Raw genomic sequence first — 15,105 nt, 5'->3', positions numbered from 1 at the left:
GCCTCCAGCACCTCTCATGTCTTATAATACAAGTAATTCAAAATTGTTGTTGAATAATTCAGGATCCTTTAATAAGACATATTATGGTTATTTGTGACCTTGCATCAATAGATCCACTGCATCTGAAAATATGTAAACATTTGTCAACCAAGGTGTTTGTTCAAAGATCTGGCATCCACTCAATCAATATTCTCAAATACTGTTGCAAAGTTTTCAGAGTCCATTGAAACTTTGAAGTGAAATTCAAGGAGACTTCACAGTTCATTTCATTTATTCACTGAGCTCTTTATGAAAGTGGCCATCTTGAGAAGAGAGAGGTGAGCGGTAGCAAAACAACGCAGAATGACACCATCTGTCAGACCCCTCATAAACTCTGTAAATGAGACATCTAGGAGAACATTATTGCATTATAAATCTCGCTGTAAATATACATAAAATTAAAGATTAGTTATCCGAGTGTTTCAGGTTGGGAACGCATGGATGATTTGCAGAACTGCTCTGACGAATTTATATCAGCACTGACAAACATGAATTATTTCACATGTACAAAGTCACAATAATGATTAACAGTTTATTTATTCTTGTTAAGGAAATAAATGCTGACCCAAGAGGGTGTAAAAGGAATTCAATTATGAGAAAAAATGCAACCAAAAATGAAGCCTAAAGGTGCAATTTGTAATGTAAATTGGAGGATCTATCGGTTACATGTTTTATTACTTTCGAATGAGCTATTTCGATCGACATACACCGCGTGTCCTCTTGCATGGAATTCCCCATGTTGTTTCCACAGTAGCCCTAAAGGGACAAACTGCAAAATTGGTGAAGCCAATTGGATTGTACTCAAAGACTTTGTTAACAATTTTGTGTTCATTTTCACATAAAAATAGTTAATCAAAATATAAAAAAACAATAAATAATGAAATAAACTATTTAGTTAGGAGTATAGGTATTGTAATGAGAAACTAATTAGAAGAAGAATATAATACAAAAAAGAATGTCATGAAAAATTGTCACATTGTTTATTGATTCACCAGAATCAGGTCACCTTGAGATTCCACCGAGCACTTCACACCGCAACAAGTCGCTTCTACATACCATTCACTATCATCATATCCAGTAAGTCCACATCACTCATTCAAAGCGATCTAGCATTAAGCACGAGCTGAAAAAAGAAATAACACGTTTTACTCCGAGGTGACTGAAACAGTTAACCTCCTTCGGCCACTTTTCTCACAGAGTAATTTTTGTTGACGGACGGTGCCGTACACACAGCCAGTGTGTCTTCCAAAACACAAAGCTCTCACAAAAAGGTCCAGTCACCTGTGATTTGGCAGCAAGTGTGAGAAGACTGTCCTTAAATCATCTACGGTGGCTTTCTCCGAGAAATTAAGTACGTCGGGCATACTCAAGTGACAGCTTGTCTGTTCTTAAGTAGTATTAAAGGGTGATATTTTACCCTAAATTAAGAGTCAGGCAACTTTCTGGCACGTGTCACAGCCCAAATGGATTACTGGACCGCTGATGTATGTAGCAATCCGGTGAGTGAAATACATGTGAGAGCGTAATGAATTTAAAATGCTGTAATAGATATAAATATTTATCACTCGTGACAGTAAAATTAGAAACAACATTCAATTAAAATCAGTTGTAATTTATTGTTGTTATTGATTTGCGTGAGGTTTAAATTTTTGCAGAAACATTTCATTACCCCAAGAGGGGCTGGTGATCTGGTTTTGGCCTCGGCGTAATATTTTATGTGAGAGGGAAAGACACAGCCATTCCAAACATATGAACTCGTTCTTGACTGTCTCAGTTTTCTCGTCCTCTCTTCATTTCTCTTCTTTATATTTTTCCTTAGCATTAAACCTGTGTATAATTATAATTGCTTACATTAGCTTTACCATATGCCAGTATAGGTCCATGTGTGAGATTAATATGCATTCAGAGGAATGGGGCGGTGCTGGAGGGGTGGTGCATGCGTGTGCCTGCGGGGCCAGGTATGTTAATAAGTTATTCATTGAGATTAAATATAAGGCGAGTATGAGGTTCGATTGAAAACTAGGTGAAATATGTATCTAATTTTCCAGATTGCCACCTAGCTTTTTAATTTCAGCAGGTACATTGCGGAAATTTGCATGGCATTTAGGCACTCATTACAATATTAATCTTCCCAGAAAAGTTGCAAGGGCTCAAAGGTTAAGCATGATTCCTACATTAATTTCACAACGACTTTTTTTCGACCTGTTTAAAGATTCTCATTTACAAAGGTCCTTATTTGCTTGACTAAGTGGTTAGGAGTGTGGATGAGAGCATGGATTAGGTGTTACAACGAATAAACGTGAGTCCAATGTAATACTGTTAAGAAATGCTAATAAAATTTGTTTACTGCAAGTAAAAAATTTACTTTTTTGTCATTTTCGTACAGATCAGATTGATCTCTTATTGAGAACAATTGTTGTGCTTTCAAACTGTTATGACGCCTCCTGGTGAATATATATTTGTTAATCTACATCTAATTTCAGAGGAGCTGTTCTTTTGTTCTTTTCAGGGTAAGTATTTGTAGGACAACAAATATGGCAACTTTTGGCGAACAAAATAAATCTAATAGAAACTAATCGAATAGCACTAGCTGTCAGGGTTTTGTCATCAAAGTTAAGAGATCCTAAACAATGACAAATAATAATAGTCTAAACTAATCTAGAGCTGTAATAAACCAAATATGATATTAGGCTTAATATAAGTAAAGACAGTTTATCTTATGTGTTACATGTTTAACAGTAGTTGCCATGTTTAGAGCTTTGAATATATATATATATATATATATATATATATATATATATATATGTTGTACATCATAATCCAAGCAGTGTTTGTTGATGCAATATAAAAACATTGAAAGGGAGATTGCGGGTCACATTGGAAAGTCTGTACTGCATTATTCATTATTTAAAGTTGGGTGGGTGGTCTTCGGTGTGGAAGGAGAGATTGCGGACAGCTGTCATGTTTGATACTGGAGCGTCATTGCTTGTAACCCGTGACACAGAACAGTGATTCCTAACCATGGATATGTCTCCCGCAACACCTCCTGGTGTCTCCTATACCAACACGAGGATTCTTGCCATCAATTTTAAACTACAGTCCTGAAATAAGATTTTTGGAAGGTTTGTTTGTCACCCAAAGTAATGACAGCTTTTAGTATACAAATGAAGTGTATGGGCTATTTTTAACAATACGGATGACAACACATTTCTTATATTTGAATGCACACTTAAGTCACTTGCACTATTGTTTAGTCTAAATTATTATCTGTTCATAGCCACCTGTACATTAATGTTCATAGTATATTGCCTTCTGTATATATGTCATATTTTCATAGAAAATACCTACTGTAAAATATTTTCATAGTCCATGCCCACTGTATAATATTTTCCTAATATTGTATTCTGTATTTATTCACACTGTATATCCTGCACTTGCTAATTGCACTTCCGGTTAGACCTTAACTACATTTCGTTACACAGTACTTGTATATGTGTAATGACAATAAAGTTGAATCTAACCTAAAGAAATCTCATCGTTATGACAAGTGTATTCTAATGAAAGATCATTAATAAAGGTTGTTCGAATATTAAATGGTAAAAACATACAATATAAAAACGAAAATGCGTTAATTTAATATAAATAAATAAATAAACAATGTACACTATTTCGCCTATGAAAGGAATCTAAAAGCTGAGTCGGTCCCCGCCTATTACCGGCAGATGACCAATAATACGCGAAGGCGTGCGCCACCGCGCCTCTCATTGGCCGAATGAACTGTCACTTCGTCCAGTGGTGGGCTGGCTAATTGAATCGCTGAGTGCGATACTCTTCTATCATCGCACTCTCGTGGAAGGTAGTTGTACATTAGCGACCATCAGCAGACGCTCACGGAGACGCATGAGAAACGCCGCGTAAAGCCGCGAAACAGTGCGAGGAGCCAGCAACGGTGTGCGCGAGAGAGCGAAAGCGACTCAAAAGTGCGGAAAGGAGGAAACTTCACGCAAACTATGGCCGTATCAGCAACTCCTCCGGTGCTTTCAGCGACGTCCACTCCCGGGGGCTCGAGCAGCCTTCTCCGTCCCGACTCTCTGTACTCCAGCCCGGCCGAGTCCCCGCGACTGACCAGCAGCATGATCAACTCCTTCATCACCGGCGCGGGCGGCGGCAGCGCTAACGGGAACGGCCCCGCCGGTGTAAATAACAACGAGTGTAAGATGGTGGAGGTGCACGGGGTGAAAATAGCCTCTTTCACCGTGGACGGTCAGGAGCTCATCTGTCTCCCGCAGGTGTTTGACCTGTTCCTGAAGCACCTGGTCGGCGGGCTGCACACCGTCTACACCAAGCTGAAGCGGCTGGATATATGTCCGGTGGTGTGCACGGTGGAGCAGGTGCGGATCCTGCGCGGACTCGGAGCCATTCAGCCGGGCGTGAACCGGTGCAAACTCATCACCCGAAAAGACTTCGAGGCGCTTTATAACGACTGCACCAATGCCAGGCAAGACTTTTACGCACTGACACATGTCACATCACGCACTCGCGCTCAATCTGGTGTTATTCTCAACTTTCGTAGCTCGTGGGGTTTGTCGTGGGCTACTTTGTGAAGTTTGCAACACTAAACAAACTTTAAGCGATTGACGCGCGTCATGACGCTTAACATGTCTGCGCCGTTTTGTACAATGCATATGAAAAAATGAGACGATGTGTAAACCAAACAAATAGTGGGCTATTCGTTTTATTCGTGCTTTCTAATAAGTCATGTTTTATTGACCCGTTTATGATTTTTAAAGCGAATTAGGTGCACGCGTAAAACCGGGTCATAAAATGAGTTACATTGGGTTGGTATTTCTTCCAAACCACCTGCGGTTTTGACCTCTTGCCCATCTGAGAGCAAATGCGCAGAAAAAATACTGTAGATTGACGAATCAAAGCTAGGCTTTTTAAAACTTGTCCTCCAGAGCACTAAGAAAATATCGCCTCTTATAACACGTGTGTGCTTGGTTATGTAAATTGTAAATACAAACTTTTTTGACAGCTGCCACATTCATCTTAGTTCACAATTCCCTATGAAATTCATCTTAGTATCCCATATAATGTTAAACTCAAGATTTCAAGGATTTCTATAAACCGCAATTTACATGATAAGCAAAATTAAGCAGATAAGCGCAACTTTACAACACTGAACGTTTAATCTTTATAAGGAGAAGGTTAAAACTCTTATTTTCATCTGTTAAAAACATAAACGATTAGGCTGTTCTAAACTAAATATTTATCGTTATTTGGCAATCTGACTTTAGTTGTAAATCTTGCACATGTGTTTCTTCTTTTAACGTTGATGTCAACCTGCATGTCCCTTATACAGTGACGGCTCTTTGGACCAGGGGTCACATTTCGGTTGCGTTTCACTTTCGTCTGTTATTTGCGCCACTGAGTAAAGCTCACGTGCGAGTCGAAATCCATATCACTTAATGCACTTATAACAAGTGTCACATCCTCGGCCAAATCTGTTCGGTGTTTTGGAATTGTGGATACTCTGTTTGTCTGGATGATGTCCCACGCTCATTTGGATGAGGTGTTGGGCCATGTTGCATAAATCAATGAATCACCTCTCTGGATCTGTGACTCTGTTTGGTGTGGAGATGTTATTCTTAGCTTGTTATCATGACAGATGCATTAGTGTTCTCACACTCCTCGAGCAATGTCAGCCTGTGTGTGTGTGGCTGGTGTGGTGGGACAGAAGGGAGCAGTGCGCCTTTTAAAGACCTTTACAATCCAAATCATATTTTATATTCAAATTGCAGCATTTTAGCTTATATGTTGATTCTGAAACGACAGTCACACCCACGCTTATATATTCTTTGTGTTAGGTGTTTACCTCCATTGTCTTAAGTACACGTGCCTCAATTTGATTTTATTCATTATAAATAACACTTGATTCAAATTAATATTTGCGGTTGTATTGATATTTTACTCATTTTTGTTGTTAAGCTTCTCCTTAAAAGTTTAGAAGACAAGGCTTTCTGCGACGTCTATCCCTCTGTGTATTTTAATCCTCGACGTGCTTTCAGTTTTTGTTTTTATTTACATCATTCTTTTCTTTACAGGTAAGAGGACGGGTATTGAAAATAGATTTGGGAGAGTTGAATGTGAACGTTTGCACAGAGTGAATGCGTGTGTGTGTGTGTGTGTGTGTGCGTGTGTGTGTGTGTGTGTGTGCGCGCGTAAGCTCGGAGGATGCGTGCGTGTTTTAGAGAAGAGAGAGAGAGAGAGCGCATATCCAGATGGCCATTCCGGGCAAGGTTCGGTAATTAACCTTTTAACATCCCCAGCACAACCTCCAGAAGAATCCCCCGTCACTTTATTGGGGTTTGCGCACTTCTGAATCAATCTGCTCACATCTAATTAGAAATGAGAAGAGAGAGAGAGAGAGAGAGGGAGGGAGAGAGTTTTACAACATTATTTAGTTTAATTTCGAGTCTGGGCAAAATGGACAAATATATTTTCACTCGTCGGTCAGATTGCAGCATACGGTCGGATAATGAAATTGCCGGAGCAATGCCCCCCCGAAATTGAATTGGCTTCTCGGCATCGTTGCTTTACAGTTCACCTTCGCGAGCGTCGCTTTTATAGTCAGATTTAAACATCATCCACCGTCCCGCTTCCAGATGGCTGAAACTAATGTGCGCTGGCCCCTCGCCTCCTCTCTCTCCCCCACCTCCTCTCTCTCCCCCCACCTCTCTCCTCTACTCCTACAACATTGCATAGTACGGGACAGCCATGGTGCAACCGCGCGCAGAGCCGAGCGACCAAACAGTTACCTGCTGCTTAGTGGGTGTTCTGGAGCGATATTTGGGTAGCTATCTGTGATCTGGTTCAATAACTAAAACGCATCGGTAACGCGTCCTTATAGCGCGTAACGGGAGCGTTTGGCGCGTCCGCATGGAGCATTTTGGGGCGCGGGTGGGACAACTAGGTATTAAGCTTTCTAAAGGCACTAAAATGTCCAAATCAGCACACGCGCGGCACTCGCGGCCCGTTTTTGATGATTTCTCAGCTACGCAATTGATCTCCGGGTTTTTAATGCATTCATTATTTATTAAAAAGAATTTGCAAGCTAAACATAACACTAAACTAGTTTGCACTTGGGGACTGCACTTAGGAAATTGAATGGGAATTACATTAGAGATGAACATCTGTGCTCGCTCTTCTGGCTCTTCGCAAAGGTGGATTGGATTAGTTTAACTGCGTTTTTTTTCCACCGAGAGCAAAAGCCTCCAAAAATAAAAAGGTGTAGAAAGCACTTGTCCACTAATATTTATTGCACCACTGATCAGAGAGTTATTTCATGCGAATAACATCATAAAAAGAGAGAGGCATCCGTGTTTGCATTCATAGCAGGAGTCGCAGGAATTGTCAACTTAAATCATAAAACGCATTACTCGCTAGAAAGCCTGTCATGTTTTTTCGCCTCTTGAAGCGATTTGCTCTTTCTAGTCATTAATTTAAAATGTGTCTAATTCACATCGTTGCCACAGGCGCGTGCCATCACTGGCTTTCAAGCCTGTAATGCACAAATGAACACCTCTAAAAATATTTAGTTAAAGAAACTCAATTACAATCTACACATTGTTTACTTTAGTAAATAAATGCACGTTTGAACAATAAAAAGTCTGTACAATCTTAAACAAACACTATTTAGACATGAAAAACATACCGCGTCTGCGTGTACATTTATCATTAATTACAAGAGTGCGCTCTCCAATGCGCGATCGCGCGTCTCCAAGCGTCTTGTATTCAGTCGCGCGTGCACGTGTAGTGCGCGCCCGGTCCATATGGACCGCAGCTCAGCGCCTGTGGCTGCGCCCGAGGCTCCGATGCTCAGCCCGGCCGGGCACCAGAGACACCCCGCTGTCTCATCACATCTCTTCAGATCGCGCACCTTAATGTCAGCCATTAATTATACATGCATATTTTTCTGGGTTACCTTCTTTTGCAGATTGACTGTTCCCTTTTCATAGAGTAAATTAGGATTTAAGACAACTTGAAATATGTAGAATGGCCTCAGCTCGCAGTTTTACCTGTGAAGCAAATGTGATTTTGAGAAGATAATGGTAGGACAAGTGTTTCGTGCTGTTTGTGTGTTCAAATGTGCACAGGCCAGAAAGTGTTAAGCCACAAATGTCTTTGCAGTAGAAACAAAGTACGAAGCATCTGCAAGCAAATCCGGAGCTTGACTAACTTCACTTTTCTCCATTTTGGCAATTGCAACTGGTGTCAAAATGGTTTTAAATGGACGTGCCCAGAAAATGGCCAATTACATATTTTGTAATATAAAACTTAAATTTTTCATTTAAAAAGTGTGTTCTTTTTATGGTAGTTCTTTTTATTTATTTAATTTTTTATGTTGTATATACAGATTAAATACTTTTTGTAAATTGCAAGTGGGCAGCCGGTCCTCCAGAGCGGCTAATCTCTCTCTCGGCCTCTTATTGCGAACATGTTGGAGACGTGGACCCGGTTAACTGCTGACTGGCTCTTATAAACCAACTTGTGGCCATGCGAGTACTCATTTATGTTGGCGGGTGCCTCTTCCAAGCCACAGCGCTTTAATAACTAGTCCCATGCGTAACCAATGAATTAGAGGCAAAGCAAAGACACATGTGATCAATTAGGGATGGAAACGGGCTACTTGAATCCTCGCGCGAAAATCACATACACAAATTAGAGAGCGAATAAGCCCAAATGACATATTGACATTCGCAATCATCGGAAGATGCCGGAGGACCGTTTAGATGCCGCAATTATAAAGTTAGCCGTTAATATACACCGTCGCAATGGAATGAAGGATAGCAGGTGTTCTGCGATGCACAGCAATGTGGTACGGAGAATCAGAGAGGTTAAAATAGACAGATGGATATGGCCTGTCAAGAATCACACAAGAGGCAAAATGACACTTGGAGAGAGGGGGAAAGAGAGAGAGAGAGAGAGAGAGAGAGAGAGAGAGACTAGTGTCATTTTGACTTTGGGAAAGTCTCCTCCTGAGCTTAATGACACATCTGCAGCCAGGCTATATTTATTACAGTCATGTAGAATAAAATTGATTGTCTCCTAAAATTAATTTTTGCTTTGCCTCTAGCAGTGCTTTAATGGAGGACAGTAGGCCCCGTGCAAGAGTATTGTTTAATCACATTAGTATCACAGCCCCCAGGACAGGCGAGATAATTGTACAAACGAACATCGAAATATGTATCTCTAACTCTTATGATTGAATTATGCAAATGACTTATCTTTTGCCCTTCCAAGCACTAATCATCTAATTAGGACTGATGTTTTAAACGCTTGTTTTTGGACGGGGATCCGGCGAGAAGCAGGAAGCAGAAAATTGAATGTGACACTAAAATCGGCAAAGTAGCTCGTAGCGGAAGAGCTGGTGTTTTCTTTTCCCTCCACCCTTCCATTGTGTGGCGTGGCGGCGAGAAGACGATTAGAGCAGTTTTGTCAAGTATTGAAACGTAAGCCCCATCTAATCCATTTTCAAGAGTTCATCATTTTCTGTTTAATAGTTGATCTCGACGGCAAGCATTAGCCTACGCGCCGTGCTGGAGGGAACTAAAGCGGTCGAGGAAGCGTTAACTAGCATCCCAATTATGGCGATTAATTTTTCATGACATGTTCCGCCGCACGCCCCGTTCCTGCGAGCTAGCAGCTGTTGATCCGTTCGCATAAAGCGGTTGGCGCCCCCGAATCTGGTATCGGTATGATAGCCGATACCTGACACTCGGCTCACTCAGACTCTCGCGATCTTGTTTTGGAGGAGTTGAAACACGGTGAGATCAGAGGAAATGGCAAAGTCGTGCTTTCCTCTTGTCAGATGAGTGTTTACAGTTGTCTAGCACATCTGGAGGCAATAATTTGCCGCTTTACCCCGCTCAAACTGATTCGGGCAGATGGGTTCACCTGAAGAGCAGGACGCCACCCTGCTTTTTCTCGCTCTTCTTAGATGCCTCAAGTGGGTCTCTTTTGGGAACGATGAGCGTGTTCTTGGTTTGACCCGAGTTTTGTTGGTTTTTCACACACCCGGGACCCTCTGATGATGATCATTGAAGGGGCTGCTGTTACAACGGTTTTGTCCGTTGGGATGTGAATTTCAACATTTACTTAACCTCATGTCATTTCAAACCTGTTTGACTTTCTATCATCTGCAGAAAACGAAATAGATATTTTGAAGTATATCAGTAAAATGAACCACGTTGGTCCCCATTGACTTCCATTGTATGGACACAAAACCGAGACATTCCTCAAAATATCTTTTCTTATGTTTCACATGAAGGTGAATAAATAATGACAGAATTTAAATTTTTTGCGTGAACCACCCCTTTAAACATCCAAATGAGGGTCTCATTGTCTTCGATGACCGTATAACTGCGGCGCCCCGCTACGTCAAAAGCCTCTGACAGACTGAAGGTATATCGATGTCAAGTTGAAACAGAGACATCTGTTCGCTCCAGAATATTAAAAGAAGTAAAGATAAAAGAAGTGAAGGTGGAATGTGAAGGGTCGGGGAGGGTGTGTGTGCGTGTTTGTGTGCCTCTCTGTGTCTGGGTTAAATCAAGAAAAGCCCTGGGTATGTGATGACATCATGGCCAGTTTTGGTGCTCTTGTTGGATCTGCTAGGGATTCATTCTCGCTCCGTCTGCCCCGGGCAGCACAGCTCCAATTACCCCCCGCCACACACACACACCTATACGCCATCATCCGGATGCCTGCATCAAAGCAAAACAAGCCTGCTAAACTTTTGAAATGAGTCACCCTTGTATTCATACAGAAATCAGACTACAAAGAAGTATTTCAGGGCAGTCGTTTATCTAATTTCGTGTTTTGTTCTCATCTATTATAATAAAAATGTGCTAAGGATGGGCTGCTTAAAGGGATAGTTCAGTTAAAAGTAAACATTCTGTATCATTCAAAACCTTTGTTACTCTTTCTTTGAGGATATATTTTGAGAAATGTCTCTGCGGTTTTGTGTGTATACAATGGAAATCAATTACCAACATTCTTCAATAAATCTTTTGTGTTCTGCCGAAGAAAGACTGTCATATGGGTTTTGAGTGACATGATGATGAGTAAACGATGAAAGAATTAAATTTTTGATTTTTGGGTGAACTTTCCCTTTAAGGGACACCGTAAGGCTGTCCTGTACGCTGTCTTTTTTGTATTGTGTGTATTTGTGTGTTATTTTGATTTGTTCATGTGGTGATGTGTGCAGAACAGCTGGTCTTGACACTTTTCTGTTTGTTCTTTCAATCTTTTGTCTTTTGTTTGTATGTGTCGTGATTGACAGCCGCATTGATGCTATTGAGGTTTGGTGGTCTCGCAGTATGTGCACCACTGGTTGTGCAAGGCTGCATGTCTTTATCAACAATGTTTTTTATCCAAAATACAGCCTAATGCTCATTGTTGTCAGTTCTTTTTTCTCGTTCATGTGTGTCTTATGAAACCATTCAATCTCTTGTGCTTAGTTGCGGTCCTTTTAACAAAAGCAACAAAATGATTCTAAACACAATCATGAACATGCTCAATAACACATTCATTTATGTGTTTGGCGTTCTCATAAGTATGTAAGATAGTCGTTGTAAATAGCTGCCTTAGGCCTGAGTGAAAACATGCTAAGCATGTGTGTGGGACTGTAAATTGGAAGCACACTGTGAAGCAGCTTATGCGCTTGTTTATTCACCGTTATGATGCGTGTCTTTAAAAATGCCCCGGAGACACCTCATTGGACAGACCTGCGTCCGATCTGTGAAATGGATAATGTACACACCCACGTCTCGGCCCTGTTACAGTTCCTATTTGTGTGGACATACGTATCTGTACAACAATCACATACACGCAATGTATACACGATGCACACAAATGCAGAGCTACATGCAAAAAGTGTTGAATTTTCACGCTTTGTTTTGTCTCTCAATTTATATTACGTTACCTGTGTTTGTAGCTTTCATACATCGATATGGTTACTGAAATCTGCTTACACACACATACACACACAATCACAGAAACCACCCAATGGAAGGTCAGTGTGTGTGTGTGTGTGTGTGTGTGCAAGGATGGGGTGGGCTGACACTGTGCATGTGTACGTCTGTGTGTTAGTATTGTGTCTGTGTAGAATAATGGGTGTTGTTTGTGTGAACGCATGCATGTGTGTGAACGTGGGGAAGGGGGGGTATCTTCTGATGAAAACAATCAGGCCCTGTGTGGTTTTATTACAGGGTAATGTCTCGCCAGATTGTTACGGATAGTTAAAATGAAATGAAGTGAATTAGGAAAACAAGCGGGAGAGCATGCACAGCGCTTTATTGCTTTTGTTTGAAGACACACATTGACAATGATCTGCCTTTAGTTTAGTGCATGTATCGGATAACAGATCAAAAACTACCTGTGTGTGTGTGTGTGTGTGTGTGTGTGTTCGTCTTGCACTGGCTTGTCAAACATACTTGGGTGCAGGTGTTTGTATATGTGTGTCATGCAGATAAAAATCTCTCATTAATTCATATTTAGTTCTTTTTGGGGGTGAGTTATACACAGGACAACATCATTAATATGGTGTTTTTATCAATAATAAGGTGTCGTATCAATATCTTGATATGATAACCACCAGCGTTGGGTGTAACGGATGTTAAAAGGAACAGTTCACACAAAAGTACAGATTCAGTCTTCGTTTACTCACCCTCACGTTGTTCAAAATCAATATGAGTAACTTAGTTTTGACGAAAGCAGAGAAAGATATTTGGAAGAATGCTTGGAACCCAACAGTTCTTTGAACATTTCCACCATTGACTACCATCGTAGGAAAGACTACAGTGGTAGTCAGAAGTGCCCCAGAACTGTTTGATTTCCAACATTCTTCAAAATATATTTTATAGTGTTCAGCAGAAAAAGACATTTATAAAGCTTTTTAAAGAAATCAAGTATTTTTTCGACTATGGACGGTTTGGTTGTAAGCATTCTTCCAAATATTTATAAAGTCATTTATACAGATTTGGAACAGCTCGTGTGTGAGTAAATGATGACAGAATTTTCATTTTTGGGTGCACTATCCCTTTAAAGGTTAACATTGATAACTATTTAAATCATTGTCTGATTGTTAACAATAGTTAATGCACAGTGAACTTTAACATTAACAATTAACATTATCAACAACATGAACAAAAATTAATAAAAGATGAAAAACTATATTTTTCGTTGTTAATTCACGTTTCCTTATGTATTTGCAAATGTTAACAAACACAACCTTATTGTAAAATCTATTAATTTACGTTAAAAAGTTCAATTATTGTTAAAGTCTTACGTTTGATGCACAGATGCATATATTATGTCTTTAAGATGTGAAAACGTTTACGGTACATGCAGTTTGGAAAATGAAGACTTTGATAATTGATGTGTCAGTTAATGACATTTTTGATCATTTTTATAAATTTGTTGAAAACCATGTTGTGTTATATCTCGTGCTCTTCTTTAAAATTGAGAACATGATAATGACATTGCTTTGTGTTCATCATTGTTTTCAATAGATTTTATTGATAAGGCTTGTTGTTACAGCTTGTTTGATTTTAGATTTTAGTTTAATGTCAGCGTAACAGCACTTTCACAGATTCTTTTCCACCGCACTGTAATTGAACAGCACACGCGGTCCTACTGGCTTTTCCCATGGTGCTTCAGTGTGAGATTGCAGTGTGAGGGATGGCAGGCACACCTGACCTGCCTGTTCCACCAGGGTTTGTGGGTAATGGATGGGTCAGAGTTTTTTTTGATGTTTTATTGAAAGATCACCACGGCTGTCCTGCCTTTCGCCTGACTATAAATCAGGGTCCTCTGTGGCCTGCCGGACTGTCCAACGTGTGGTTTATGTCAGATGGGGCGGGAAGGGCCTCCAATCCCATCACTCCAGCTCACCTCTATCACCCACAGACACATACAAAACCTCACCGCCTCCAAAGGCCACCGGGGCCACTAAACAATGTGTCTGTTAGAGACCCACACACAGACATATGCAGGAGTTAATCGGCTTATTCTTTGCACTGTTATTCTTTGATAAAATCAGAAATAGTTTATTGTTTAGAAATGCTCAACGGTCCTCACGGAATTGATCCATCCAGTTAAGAGTGCTGTACTGTATATTAAAAGAATCCTGCAAGTGATAAAACCTGAGGTTTTATATGTATGTATTTTACGTTCAATGTATATGATCAATTAAAAAAACATCGGTATATCGTCAATTGCATAAAAAAGGAAGATAACAAACCGATAGTTTGGCATACTGAAACTTCCAATCCATCTTCAATGAAAATGATTTTATGATGCTGCTAAAAACTGGCTAGTATATATTTAATTCACTTTTTTTACTTTTCTAAATTAAAACATGAGCAAAATGGTGATCTATTTGAATGAGAAAAATGTGAAAATAAGTGAACAAGTGACAAATATCGGTATAGTACAGTTATTGGTTAAAATCGGTATCGGCAAAAAACTTTTGTGCACCTAATCTTTAGTGTGCCTTTACTTTCAATGCTAAAATCCATCCATTTTTACTTTGTTGAAAGGAAAGTTTTGACAATATTTCTTTTGAAGGCTTTTGGCTCTTATGTTGGCCTACTGAATTCTTAAAAGATTTTATGATGCACTGGTCAGTATTTCTTAAATTGTGTTTTTACTTTATCATCAAAGCTGTGATCTATTTTAATGACCAAAGTTAAAATAAGTGCCAATGTGACGGACATGTATCGTATAGTTGTTGCTTAAAATCGGTATCGGCAAAAAAAAACTTTTCATAACTCACTTATTTTTATTTGCATACAATCTTTAGCGTTCTTTGACGTTTTATGCTAAAGCCTTCAATTTATATGTTGTTTAAAGGAAAATTTTGACAAAATGTGAAAACACGATTTCAAGTGAAGACTATTGTAATACAGTTATTGATAAACAGAGCGAATAATAAAAAATCAATGGATTATACAAATCGTAACTATAAGACATGTAAGCACAAACTTTAGCTTACAACGTTGTCAT

The 15,105-nt window shown here is 39.8% G+C and overlaps 1 protein-coding gene across 2 annotated transcripts in view; it reads left to right on the top strand.

Moving 5' to 3' along the window:
- Nucleotides 1–3,830: 3,830 nt before the first annotated feature.
- Nucleotides 3,831–15,105, top strand: part of dacha (dachshund a) — a 128,153-nt gene continuing 116,878 nt past the window's right edge. For both annotated transcript variants that reach the window (XM_079486668.1, XM_079486667.1), the window contains exon 1: nt 3,831–4,537. In XM_079486668.1, coding sequence (XP_079342794.1) covers nt 4,050–4,537 — 488 coding nt within the window. In that variant the 5' untranslated portion in view covers nt 3,831–4,049. The remainder of the gene's footprint in view (nt 4,538–15,105) is intronic.

Source organism: Barbatula barbatula (genome assembly GCF_947034865.1).
Source record: "Barbatula barbatula genome assembly, chromosome: 22".
NCBI lineage: Eukaryota > Metazoa > Chordata > Actinopteri > Cypriniformes > Nemacheilidae > Barbatula > Barbatula barbatula.
Note: the sequence above shows the minus strand (reverse complement) of the source record. Positions and strands in the feature narration are given on the sequence as shown.